We start from the raw sequence: 14182 nt of genomic DNA on the forward strand, positions 1-14182 counted from the left end.
AAATATATGAAATTATGAACCTATCACTCACATTAGCAGACTGTGTGTCGTCTGTTAATGACACTTGCCGTTGATATCCAGCAAATTTCTGCATGCAGTCATGCATCATCAGTAAAATCAGCCCATCGTCAGTATTATTGTTGGAAATACAAATTTTTAATTTCATATACTTATAGTAAAGAATAAATAACTTGCTATATTTAACTTTTACTTTATTACATTTACAATTCTGTTTTGCAGATAATGCTAAACGAATAAATAACTTGAAGAAGCTGGAAAACGTGAGCTCATTCAAACCAGAAGCCCACTGTTTCCTCAAAAGTTCAAAACCGTTGGTTTCAATGGTTTTGAGAAGGAGGCGTTGTTTTCTATCAAAACAGCCTTTCTGGAACTCTCATCTTGAGCTATAAAAGGCGTTCATCCCCGGTTCTCTAATCACGTATAGCTTTAGGTTCTGATTAAGAAAAATGGTGAAGGTCTGTGAGTCATGGGGCCATGATGATATGGAAGAAGATGACTATAGGTCTCCAGAGCCTGACTGTGGCTCTAAACCACTCATCGAATCAATGATTTACCAGAGGTACACTCTTTTGTCTCTGAGTTAACTACTTTGATCAAACTATAATGTTTCTTTTGTGTATCATTGATTAATGTCTCTTTCAGGATCTTCACAACAAGTGAAGGGATTCAGAGAACTTGAGCTGACGAGGCCGACAAGGCTGATTGCAGTTTCAAAACCTAAAACCCTCTTTACATGTTGGTATTTGTCTCTCTGTCTTTCTTCATGTTCCTCCAATGTGATATCTGTTTTGGATCTTGTTGTTACATTTTAATATTTTATTTATTATTGAAATTAAATTTGGGTGAATTTATTTTGTGTTTAAAATCTGAATTTATTTGTGTGTTTAAATTCTGAATTTATTTTGAATTTTATTTTGTAACTCATGGTGTTTTTATTTTGATTTATTTTGGGTTTTAATTCTTGTAACCTATGGCTTTTGGTTACTATCCTATTAATGGTAGGGAGTGTCCTAAGAGCCTATAAATAGCACCATTTGTTGCATGCTAAAATACATCAAACTTTTACTCAACTATTCACCCATCAACTTTCTTTCCAAAATCCCCCAAAGAGTCTTGTGTATTTTTTGGCCAGAGAAAGGTGTTCTTGTGGTGGAGCTTTGGGTTCCTCCAATTTGTGCAGATTGGTGTGAGCCACACAACTTGTTGTTGGGCTGTTGTATCCTGGAGGGGACAAGTCAAGAGATTTCTGGTGCACCGGCATTGTTCCGCAGAGGGCTTGAATCTCCTTAAAGAGAGCGAGATACCCGCGCCTCAGCCTTTTGTCAACGAGTTTCTCATATAGAAATTATTATTTTATTGTAATTTCTCCAACAATTTTAAGGAGATTCAAAGAAGATGGAGCGTACTCAAGAGAAGCCGCTTGACAATGTGGGAGATCTCAACAAGCCTTTCCGCTTCAAAGGTGCACATTTCAAGAGATGGAAGGGAAAAGTTCTCTTCTACCTTAATCTTCTCAAAGTTGCCTATGTGCTAACGGAGAAGAATCCATCAAAGAAGAGTACCGAAGGCATGAAGGATGATGAACTCCTTGCTCATGAAGAAAAAGTTGAAAAATTTCAAAAAGATGAGTATAATTGTCGGTACTATCTCTTGAACTGTCTTGCTGATCATTTTTATGATTATTATGATACAACATACTCTTCTGTCAAGAAAATTTGGAAAGCATTACAGAGCAAATATGACACCGAGGAAGCTGGTGCGAAAAAATATGCTGCAAGCCGTTTTTTCCGCTATCAAATGGTGGATGGCAAGTCGGTTGCGGAGCAAGTCCAAGACTTCCAAATGATTGTAGCTGAAGTTACATCTGAAGGTGTCAAAATTGGTGAAAATCTAGTGGTGGCTGGTATCATTGATAAACTTCCACCTTCATGGAAAGAGTTTCAAAAATCCATGCGTCATAAACAAAAGGAGATTTCCTTGGAGACCTTGACGACTCGCATCCGAGTTGAGGAGGAAGCAAGAGGTCAAGATGTTCTTATGCAAGATACAAACAATGACACCTCCAAGGTAAATTTAGTATCTTCCAATAATAATTTGCCCAATGGTCATTTTCATAAAAATTCTCTTATGCAGCCAAAGAAGAAAAATATGAAAAAAGTTGGTAAACCTCACCAACAGAATAAAGGCAAACCAAGCTATGTGAATAAGAACCAATATCCTCCTTCAGAAAATAAGCAACAATATACTTGTTGTTATGTTTGTGGCAAAAGTGGGCATATTGCTCGAAATTGCAATTATCGAAAAACGTGAGGCTGTTCCTCAAGCTCACGTCACTGAAGAACCATATGTGGCAATGATAACGGACGTAAATATGGTTCAAAGTGTTGAAGGATGGTGGGCAGATTGTGGTGCTAATAGGCATATCTTCTATGATAAAGATTGGTTCAAGAAATACACTCCTTTTAAGGAGCCCAAAACAGTTATGCTTGGAGATTCACATACTACTCATGTGCTTGGAACTGGTGAGGTGGAACTCAAATTTACTTCTGGTAGGGTGCTAACTTTGAAAGATGTGTTGCATACACCCTCCATGAGAAAAAATTTGATGTCTAGTTATCTTCTTAATAAGGCTGGTTTTAAACAAACTATGGAATCTGACCAATATGTGATCACCAAAAAAGGTGTATTTGTGGGCAAAGGTTATGCTTGTGCTGGCATGTTCAAATTGAATGTTGAGAACAATAATAAAGCATCTACTTCAGTTTATATGCTTTCTTCTTTGAATTTTTGGCATGCACGTTTATGTCATATAAATAGTAGATATGTGGGAATCATGAGTAGCTTGGGTTTAATTCCTTCAGTGCAAAAAGATTTTGAAAAATGTGAGACTTGCAGTAAAACAAAAATTACTAGAAGGCCTCACAAAAATGTTGAAAGGAATACCGAGCTATTGGAATTAATTCATACAGACTTGTGTGAATTTGAGGGAATTTTAACTCGTGGAGGTAACAGGTACTTTATCACTTTTATTGATGATTGTTCTAAATATGCTTATGTCTATTTGTTGAAAAATAAAAGTGATGCTTTTGCCAAATTTAAAGAGTTCCTTCTTGAGGTTGAAAATCAATTCGGTAGAAAAATTAAAAGACTCCGAAGTGATAGAGGGAGAGAATATAATTCTTCTGAATTCAATTCTTTTGTTCAATCTTTAGGAGTGATTCATGAAGTTACTCCACCTTATTCACCTGCATCTAATGGTGTGGCAGAAAGAAAAAATAGAACTTTGATTGAGTTAACAAATGCCAAGTTAATTGATTCAGGTGCTCCCTCTAATCTTTGGGGTGAAGCAGTTTTAACTGCTTGTTATGTGTTGAATAGAGTGCCACATAAAAATACAAAAATTACACCATTTGAGGTGTGGAAGGGGCATAAACCAAATTTGGGTTATCTTAGAGTTTGGGGTTGTCTAGCCTTTGTGAGGTTAACTGACCCTAAAAGACCAAAATTAGGTGCTAGAGCTACTACTTGTGTTTTCGTTGGATATGCTTTAAATAGTACAGCCTATAGATTTCTTGATGTTGAAAATCATGTTGTGATTGAATCTGGTGATGCAATTTTTCATGAAGAAAAATTTCTTTTTAAATCAAAAAATAGTGGGGGTCAAGAATCTAGAGAAAATATTTTTCACAACCTAGTTCTTCTTCTTCTAATTTGCATATACAAGAAACTAATGAAAATGAACCTAGAAGAAGTAAGAGAGCTAGAGTTGAAAAAGATTTTGGCCCTGACTATTATGTTTATAATATTGAGGAAAATCCTATTTCTTTACATGAAGCTTTATCATCACCAGATGCAATTTTTTGGAAAGAGGCTGTAAATGATGAAATGGAGTCTCTAATTTCTAATAATACTTGGAAATTAGTAGATTTACCAACAAGTTTTAAAACCATTGGGTGTAAATGGGTCCTTAGAAAAAAGCTCAAACCGGATGGAAGTGTAGACAAATATAAAGTTAGACTTGTTGCTAAAGGCTTTAAGCAAAAACATGATCTAGACTTTTTTGATACTTTTTCTCCGGTTACAAGGATTACATCCATTAGATTATTGATTGCTATTGCTACAATTCATGATTTGATTATTCATCAAATGGATGTGAAAACAGTTTTTCTAAATGGTGATTTAGATGAAGAGATCTATATGGACCAACCAGAAGGTTTTATAGAACCTGGTCAAGAGCATAAGGTATGTAAGTTATCTAAATCTCTTTATGGTTTAAAGCAAGCTCCTAAACAGTGGCATGAAAAATTTGATTCCTGCATGATTGAAAATGGTTATAAATCAAATGAATGTGACAAGTGCATATATTATAAATCTTGGAAAAATTCACATGTTATTATTAGTCTCTATGTGGATGATCTGTTAATTTTTGGCTCAAATTTGCATGTAATTGATGAGACAAAAACTATGCTTAAGAGCAATTTTGATATGAAAGATCTTGGTGAGGCTAATGTTATTTTGGGCATGAAAATAACAAAAACATGTGATGGTATTTTTCTTGATCAGTCACATTATATTGAGAAAATTTTGAAGAAATATGATTATGTTGGCCACAAGCATGTGTCTACTCCTTTTGATTCTAGTGTTCACTTATTTCCTGTTGAAAGTGAAAATGATGTGATTAATCAAAAGGAATATGCTAGCATAATTGGCAGTTTGCGCTATGCAACTGACTGCACTAGACCTGACATTGCGTATGCAGTTGGAGTACTTAGCAGGTTCACAAGTAAACCAGGTAAAGAACATTGGCATGCAATTGAGCGTGTTATGAAATATTTGCTTGGTACTAAAAATTATGGATTATTTTATAAAAAATATCCTGCTGTACTTGAAGGCTTTTGTGATGCCGATTGGAATACTCTGTCAGGTGATTCTCTCTCTACCACTGGTTATATTTTTTCATTAGGTGGATGTGCTATTTGTTGGAAATCAAAAAAGCAAACAATAATCTCTAATTCAACCATGGAAGCTGAACTTATTGCTCTAGCTTCAGCAAGTGAAGAAGCAAATTGGTTGAGAGATTTATTGCATGAAATTCCCTTGTGGGAAAAACCTATACCACCTATATTAATTCATTGTGATAGCACTGCAGCTATTGGTAGAGTAAATAACCGTTATTATAACGGTAAATCCAGACCTATAAGAAGAAAACACAGTACTGTGAGATCATATTTGAGTGATGGAATTATTAATGTGAATTATGTTAAATCATGTGATAATCTTGCAGATCCTTTAACTAAGGGCTTGGCAAGAGAAAATGTCTGGAATACATCGAGGGGGATGGGATTGAAGCCCATATCATCATGAGCCATATATGAGGACACCCAACCCGGTGATTAGAGATCCTAAAAACTGGGTTCAATGGGAAAAACGAATCATAAGGTGGCCGTAAGAAAAATGCACTATATTTTCTTACTCATCCCTATGATGTAAATGCATTAATCTTGTAACGTATATGAAGGTTGAGTTCACTTAAAACTCTTAATAAAATCTGTAGCTTATATGAGTGGGATGTCATAGTTACAAGAGCATCCTTGACGGATTTTACCTATATGAGTGTGAGAGTGGGGCCGCTCTCTATAAGAATTGGGCTTATTCTTGAAATATACTCATGAAAACCGGGATAAGCACAAGGCCGTAACGTGCTGGCTAATAAAGCTCATATTAACACCTGAATTATTATGTGTGAGCAGTAGTTCTTATTTTCCCTTAAGCAGTTGTAGTTCAAGTCTGAGACCACTATCAACTCTGGAGTAGGGATTGCTGTTTCACTAAGTGAAGGTTCAATGCAGAGCACACCTTCATGACGCATAATGGTTTGTCTTTGGCCGGTAACTTTGGTTGATATTTGTTTTTAAAATATTAAAATGAGTGGGGGAATGTTGTTACATTTTAATATTTTATTTATTATTGAAATTAAATTTGGGTGAATTTATTTTGTGTTTAAAATCTGAATTTATTTGTGTGTTTAAATTCTGAATTTATTTTGAATTTTATTTTGTAACTCATGGTGTTTTTATTTTGATTTATTTTGGGTTTTAATTCTTGTAACCTATGGCTTTTGGTTACTATCCTATTAATGGTAGGGAGTGTCCTAAGAGCCTATAAATAGCACCATTTGTTGCATGCTAAAATACATCAAACTTTTACTCAACTATTCACCCATCAACTTTCTTTCCAAAATCCCCCAAAGAGTCTTGTGTATTTTTTGGCCAGAGAAAGGTGTTCTTGTGGTGGAGCTTTGGGTTCCTCCAATTTGTGCAGATTGGTGTGAGCCACACAACTTGTTGTTGGGCTGTTGTATCCTGGAGGGGACAAGTCAAGAGATTTCTGGTGCACCGGCATTGTTCCGCAGAGGGCTTGAATCTCCTTAAAGAGAGCGAGATACCCGCGCCTCAGCCTTTTGTCAACGAGTTTCTCATATAGAAATTATTATTTTATTGTAATTTCTCCAACAGATCTGATTTGGTATCATTTTTTCGTGATCAGTGTCAATGTGCTGATCAATGGCAAGATTTTTGCAAAACGGTGAAGAAACATCAGCACATGATAGTGTGGTTCAGGCTCTGGATTAACTGCCATTGCCTGTGCATCTCTTGTTACTTGAAGGATACCATTGATCTTTGAAGAGAAAGAGGGATAAAGAATATGACGTAGAAATTGTATTAGTGATTTACCAGTATTCTTGCTACTGAGGTTCCATATATGTGTAATTTGTAATTCAGAGATCAATAGATCAATGAGAACTACTTTATTTCAAACCAATTGTAACGAATTTTGTTAATAGTTTGTTATCTTTCTGTAGTTGTATAGATGATTCATGTTTGTGGCTGTGGTTAATCATAACCTACTGATGAAAATTTTCATATAATCATAGACAATCCTTGTACATTTTACTCACAACTAACAGATGCTTAATTATGTGCTTGGCTGTGACTTTGATCCTCTTTGAACTGAGCGTATTGCAAATGATAGATTTGAGCTTAGGACCCGAGTCCTATCAGATTCAGTTAGATTTGAACTTATGACCTTGATCCTCTTTGAACTTAGCTCATAGATTTTCAGTAACTGGTTAGTCGCTAATGAATGATTCTTTGTTCTGAAAAAAAAAAAAGAATTCGCAGTTTAGAGCTGATCTCAGCTCTAACAAAGCTTCCCTTTATGTAGAGCTGTGATTTGATTTCCTTTGCATACTCTCGCTTCTTTGGAACACACACTCCCTGATACATGCACCCTTCAATTGTATGCAATTGTATATGACTTGAAGTGGTGACCAATGCATTTGATAGGAGTCACCTTCATTGAATTCAAAAACCGATTTATCCATTAGTCTATTACTGTTGCTAACATGAATTCGACTTCTTTAATTTCCCGAATAACGTGCTTCAACTGGGTTTCGCCTAAATCAGGGACCATGCCTTCATTTATCTACGTGATGGAAAACTCTTGCCCAAGATTACTACCGTATGCGTTACTCGTTTAAGTTTGAACAAAGGCCATTATTTAGGCCACAACATGCCAAAGGAGGAGACATGTCATCTTCGGAGATGGTTAAGAGTTGCAAATTGGAACTTGTCCATATGTGTTCCAACCTACTTCTGAATTCAAAATGTGAACAGAAAATAAACCTTTTGAATATGATGTTTATTGATCTCTCTATGAAACACAAGGAAATCTAATTAAAAGAAGAAAGGATTATTGTTGCTTCTTTTCCTTTTCTTGAACGAGCCATGTATACAAAAGTTACAGGGAGACCAGATATAAGTCCTACAGAACGAGAAGACCAAATGAACAGAAACGCACAAAACGTGCCTGAACTACTGGGATTCATCCATGGGATTACAAGATTCAGATCTTAAATCCTTGTCATCTTGCATTGATTCCTCGGATGTTTTTGAAACTGAATCCTCAAGTGCCTCAAGAAAAGACAATACTGTGAACTTATCTGCAAGAGAAGCTGAGATTAGTAGAGAAAACCACATTATAGCAGATAGATTAATCTCAAACATGTTAAGCAGTTCTCAAATCATTAGTTCAAAAATTCTAAAGACTGCAACATAGTATCAGCTAAAGCTCCAATCTCCATAAGCCTCCCTGTAATACCAATGCTACCAACACTAGTAAAACCAAATTAGCGCCCTGCCAATATGGGCTCATCACTTCTTGTACTGCAAAAAGCAAAGCCTCCAGAAAGCTCAACCATAATTCAAAACCCACATCCTAGACAGTACTAGAATAAAATCTGGAACCAAAAACTTAAGTCTAGTGCAGTTATGAGTGATGACTTTGTACAATGACAGTGAAAATGGGGTGGTATTGTACTGGGAGTTGACTTGGTATTCAGCGCTGTTACAGTCGTATGTGGTATGGTTTTGATCAATGTTAGGAAAAAGTCTGTATCGTTACCAATAATAAACAGATGAGCACATCGTTGGGCAATGGATTGTGGTATGCAAAGAGGATATTCAACTTAATAATGTGAAAAGTGAAAATGTGGTACGAGTATGACATAACAATTACTTTCCCTCTTATTATAATGATGGCAGAATCGACTTTTCTTTTATAAATAAAAAGTTTATCCATTTCTAATAAAACACAGAAGTTACAAGTGAACAACAATATTCATCCACCTGCCACGCCCAACAAAAACAAAATCTTTAATTTGGAACTAAAAATGTGAACCATTTCAAAATTCAAATAAACTTGCTCGCGTGCTACTGTGTTGTTTTGGCAAGCTATTATGTTAGTCTAAATTGAATTTAACTGAATACTGTTTATTAAATGTGAGGCATAAAATCGACCACTGAGCAATAACACAATACCATAGTAACTTTAATATAACAGCAAGCTACAAGATTCTTATGAAAAGGTTCTTACATTTACTTGGGTCAATACCAAACTGAGTCAAATCTATCTGTCCTGTTCGAAGTACCTACAGATAATTGGGGAAAGATAAAGGCAAGCTCAGAATAATGATGATAATTATAAAAGGCAATTAACAGTGCCACCAATCATCATTGAGATTCCAAAAAATGTGGTTTCAGGTTCTTACATAATTGAATGAATCCATTTGTTGGCGGAATGGTGGACTCTGCAGCAACTCCAATATATCCTCCGGAGACCATTGACCCTGCAACCTCAACAAATTCAAACGATGGAGCAAAAGCAAACTAAAGCATGAAATACTGAAAATTCAAACACCAGAATGCTGCATACGTCAGGCAAGTAAGATCCTAAACTCTGTTGCAGTGGCAATGTCTCAATCAATGGCAGAATCAAATCAGGTGTCAATATATCCTCCAAATTTATGCCTGGGCCCAAAGAAAAAAGAAAAGAAAAACAATTAAGATGCAACTGTATTATGGGCCATTATGCAAATTTGATAGAAATTTAAAACTCATCGAGAGGCTTGACAGATCTCAGCTAAGAAGTTGCAACAAACAACTGACAATTTAAATTGATCTACACCTCTAAGAATGGCTCAAATTTGCATTATCATCCCGCCTTTAGAATGGTCAATTTTAAAGGCAGGTCAATTTTACCGGTTAAATTCTGCAATTAGAATCTAATGTACTACCATTCTGCGGTCAATTTTATCGGTTACAAATGATGCGGTTACGACCAATTTGCACCTTTGAACAATAAAGTGGCAGTGTGAAATTGAGACGTAACATATCTTTGAACCCTACAATCTTAGAAGACGGAAAAATCTGGCGTATAGCTAAACAGCTAGGGGTTACAAATTCCAGACCACATGAAAGCAAAGTCAGCAAACCATGGACCTGGCCATCGCTAATAACAATAATAATTTGCATAAGCTAAAATAATGTTTCGAGGTTAGCATTTATCTTTTCCTTCCTACCTAGTACCACTTTCATAAGACTACAACAGCATTGATGCTAGTATTTATGAGTACATGTCCTAACTAATCTAGTAATGGAGGATCAAAGCACTTGACCATGGGGAGTATGAAATAATGATTTCACATTGCACAACATATCCAATGCTCCATGAATTTGCCACATTTTTTTAATACAAACTAACAAGGAAGTTTGGAGTACAACTATACAAAACAATAGATAGTTGGGAATTGAGATGATAAAAATAATGGCTGTTAGAAAATTCCTAAATGAAAAGCAGCCTACATAAATTGATCATAAAAGTTCAGAAGTATTGCATTGCATTTGTATCTGTTGGAAAGAACATGAATAGTCAAATTATTACCTCCATCTGGATCCCCAGCACTATCTGCAACAGTATCATGAGATGAAGTGTAAGAGCATAGAGCAACTCCATGAAAGAACAAGAAAAAACTAATATAAAATGTATGCTTTAAGGAGATAACTAAGTAGACCTGCACGATCGATGTTACTCAAGATTCTTTGAAGATCTTCCAGCTTCACTGGGCCAGATGAAGAGGTTACATCGCTACTTGCTTCCGCACCCAAGTTTGGTTCCACCAAGATTCCAGCTCTGGAAGACATAAGCAAATCCTATCAGACCAATATACAGCAAATGCCAAGAATATATAGAAAGGAAAATCTCATTTGTAAATAAAATAATAAAGGTATTGCGTGCAACAGATTGATTATAATATCATAGGTCCTTTTAGGATAACAGATCAATTGAATTTTAGAATAGCTAAACTCATATATCATAGACTTTATAGGCCTGCCTGCAAAATTAGAATTTAAAGCTTAAAAGCAGTGAACAAGGTCATGAGTTAATAGAGGTAGTACGCCATATTGACATTCAAACAGAATCCAACTAAAAGCATCCCAAACTTATTTGCCATTCCACTTTATAATCAGCAATGTTGTTTCATTATTTGTTGCGGAGTTCCGAGTCCAACCCTCACCCCTGTTACCCTCCCTTGAATAAAACACAAAGGTTGCAGGTTTCACTGTTATAATACCTTGATGAAATATCATCTTCAAACATATCATCAGCTGTTAGAGGAACTGAGCCATCAGGGCCTTCTTCTTCAAGTATCTCTTCTGAAATCAGTAATATTACCCAAACATCAAACTTGATGCAGAAATATAGCAGAACACATACTATCCTCTCGAAATTTAAACAACACTAAACAGTTCAATCAAAAATTTAACTCTGTGCTTTTTACATTTATTTTATAAGACTTTCCTATTAAGATCCAGGTTGACATGGGATTTTTCGAAATGTAAATGATCTTATGGGACATGATATGATGTCAATATCAATCAATTAATATCATAGTATTAAATGCTCAGAGTTAAAAATAATTCAAGTCTAGGTTTGGGATAAAGTCTAAAACTTTTAGACCTGCAGTTACTGGAAACTTTAAGGAAAGACACTACACATACTTTATAGAAGAGCTAAGCTAACCCACAATAATAAATTTGACATACCTATTGGTCGATTGATGTAGTAATTAACGGAGGTACATAACTGTGTGTCATCTTCAGCTTTCGGCTCCTGGATAAATGAAAGAATCTAAATCTTAGAACTACTAACATGTTAAATAAAAACAGAATAAGGAAAATGGATACACAATTAACCTGACCTGCATCCAAAAGAAAAACTTCCTATCATCTGTGTTGAACTTCAGTATGTACACCCTTCCTGATGCTTGATTAACCTAAGTGAACCAGAAGTGAAGTGATGATGTTGAACCTTACACTAGGAGGGAGGGGAGGCCAATTTAGATCATTAAACTCAAAAATTCGAAAATCAGGTGAAGTATACCTTTTCAAAAACTGCCTCATCAGGAAAAACAATCTGATCCTGTAGTACCTTTTGTTAAGGATATTTAAGACACACTATAATATGCGAGTGTGTATGGTATACATACATACATATATATATATATATATATATATATATATTAAAGAAAATATGAAGATAAAGTTTAAAAAAAAAAAAGGAATGGAACAGGAACCAGTCAAGAGAATAAGATAGGTTGCACAAATAGAAAAGGGATATTAAGACGAAGCACAAGGATAGCTACAAAGACAGCCAAAGAAATAAGAACAACAACAATAAAAAAATAATAACAAAAAATGAAAAGTTTGAAGTTTTTCGGGTGAACAATCAATCAAACATGAAATCCACAGTTCCTGCACCGAAGACCAGCTAGAAAATCGGATGAACAGTTTGAAGAGAAAAAAATAAATAAATAAAAAGGAATCAGGATACATCTTCAACTACATTTTGATTCCGATCAAGCCACTGGAAATGCACCAAACCCTCCTCACCCTGATACAAAAAGATGGATTTCACTCTAATTGGTTGTGCCAAAAATGAGTTTAAAACCTTAAACAAAATATTAGATAGAAAAATAGATTGTATTCTACATGCGAGAATTAGGGAAAAAAAATTATCTAAAACTTTGTCTTATACCATACCCTTGCTATGCGAACAAGTCCTTTACGAGTATCGGGAATAACCCTTTTCCCCTCAAAAGCCATTTTACCAGCTCGAAACTCCAGCATAATTTCCTGCCAGTAGATATTAGTTTAACAAAGCAAGAATCATCTAAAAAGAAGGGAAAACAAAAAATAAATACATAAACATTTGAAACACACACACACGCACATGTATGAATGTATGCAGCGCTTTGCTCTTACTAGCTAAAAGTTAATGGTTTAATAACAACAATGTAATGGCAAAGCAGAAGTAGCAAAGATTAAGATTAAAGTTGTGTGTGGTACTGGGAGGTTGTATACTAGCTCCTTTCATTTGGGTAGGAGGTTACAAGACACCAGACCAATACTATTTTAAGTATTAATTATATAAAACCACAAAGTCAATTAGAAAGAGGATCCAAGCATTACAATATTGTCAGTGTGAGAAACGAATTCCTAAAAACATCAACACAGCTTTTCCACCTCATTTACTTACCTTCATAGCATACAATAAGTAAGGAAGACAGTAAAAACTACAACCTTTAAGATTTTTATTTTTCTGGGACAAAACCTTTCTTTATTTTTCAGTGTACCATTATGATATGAACAGAAAATTTGATGAGTGTAATGATATGAATAGATTCGAAACACTTCAAACTAGCAATTCATAAGCTCCCTCTAATTGTTAAATCCACATAAACTTCACCTGCTCAATGGATATTTCCCAACAAAATTGCTCATCCACGTTGTCTTTTATCTCATCCGAAAACACAAACAAACCGAAAGTCCTATCTATACGAAAATAAAAAGTGTCTACAAAGGCCAAACCAGTATTCGCGATGTTACTCTTCCCACACACCATCAAGAAAAGTCCCAATCCATCTCCTTCCCAAAACAACTTCTCAATACCATTTCATCCGAACTACGACTATCCCACTTTCTACTCTTTCACCCAACTTGGGGGCACCCCGAAACAGAATCGTAACCCGAAAAACAAGTCTCCACAGCCAAAATGCTCAGCCCCGAAACCCCACCAACACTTGCAACATTCTATCTTCATCTTACCTAAGTGATTAACAGCACGTCTCTTCTGAAACCTTCTAGATAAAATTCAATTCAAAATCTTCTTCTCTTCAACAATCAAACAATTGATCAAACTTAACACAACAACATCACTCTAACCCCAAATTCACATGCAATTACAGATACAAATTAGGCGCCCAGATGAAAATCACACCTGCATTTGTGGAAAAGCGTCGGTTGAAGACGAACCCATGGCTTCAATTTATCTCCGTTTGCGACCTTCAACGGCACAAAGCTACAGAATTTATTGTAAGAGAAAAGATTAGAAGAGATTGATGAAATAGGGAAACTTTTGAGTGGCGTATTGGAATAACCCCAAAACCCTAGAGTGAAAGAAGCAAAGAGAGATTGATAATCACAGTGATTAAGTACCTGTAGAGTGGAGGTAAAAGGCGTTTTGAGTTTTTGACGGTGATGAAAGTTTCAGAGAGAGAGAGAGAGAGCGGGGTGTGAGTTTGTCTGAGACGCGGTGATGGTGAGTTGGGCTTTTCAACTCAGGGCGTTGCTTTCATAATATTTACGGATGTACCACCCATCAATTTCATAATATCAGGCCCAGAACAAACAAGTTTTTTTTTTTTTTTTAGGAAAAAGTGCGAAACTTTCTTTTTTACTTCAACTTTTATTACTGAAGCATA

General features: G+C 35.5%; 1 protein-coding gene across 2 annotated transcripts; it reads right to left on the reverse strand.

Moving 5' to 3' along the window:
* Positions 1–7690: 7690 nt before the first annotated feature.
* On the reverse strand, positions 7691–14062 carry LOC112200934 (26S proteasome regulatory subunit RPN13). Of its 2 annotated transcripts, none has more exons than XM_040519085.1 (14): positions 13917–14047; positions 13699–13779; positions 12462–12554; positions 12253–12312; positions 11803–11841; positions 11621–11695; positions 11466–11532; positions 10994–11075; positions 10433–10551; positions 10303–10326; positions 9295–9395; positions 9131–9208; positions 8956–9010; positions 7691–8023 (listed from the first exon to the last, which is right to left on the reverse strand). In XM_040519085.1, the coding sequence occupies exons 2-14, from the start codon at positions 13735–13737 to the stop codon at positions 7896–7898; spliced, it is 960 nt and encodes a 319-aa protein (XP_040375019.1). In that variant the 5' UTR covers positions 13738–13779; positions 13917–14047; the 3' UTR covers positions 7691–7895. The 2 variants fall into 2 exon arrangements, with proteins under 2 accessions (XP_040375019.1, XP_024197713.1); XM_024341945.2 differs by having other exon boundaries at positions 7693–8023; positions 9295–9389; positions 13699–13780; positions 13917–14062.
* Between the last annotated feature and the right edge of the window lie 120 nt (positions 14063–14182).

Source organism: Rosa chinensis, chromosome 4, assembly GCF_002994745.2.
Source record: "Rosa chinensis cultivar Old Blush chromosome 4, RchiOBHm-V2, whole genome shotgun sequence".
Lineage (NCBI taxonomy): Eukaryota > Viridiplantae > Streptophyta > Magnoliopsida > Rosales > Rosaceae > Rosa > Rosa chinensis.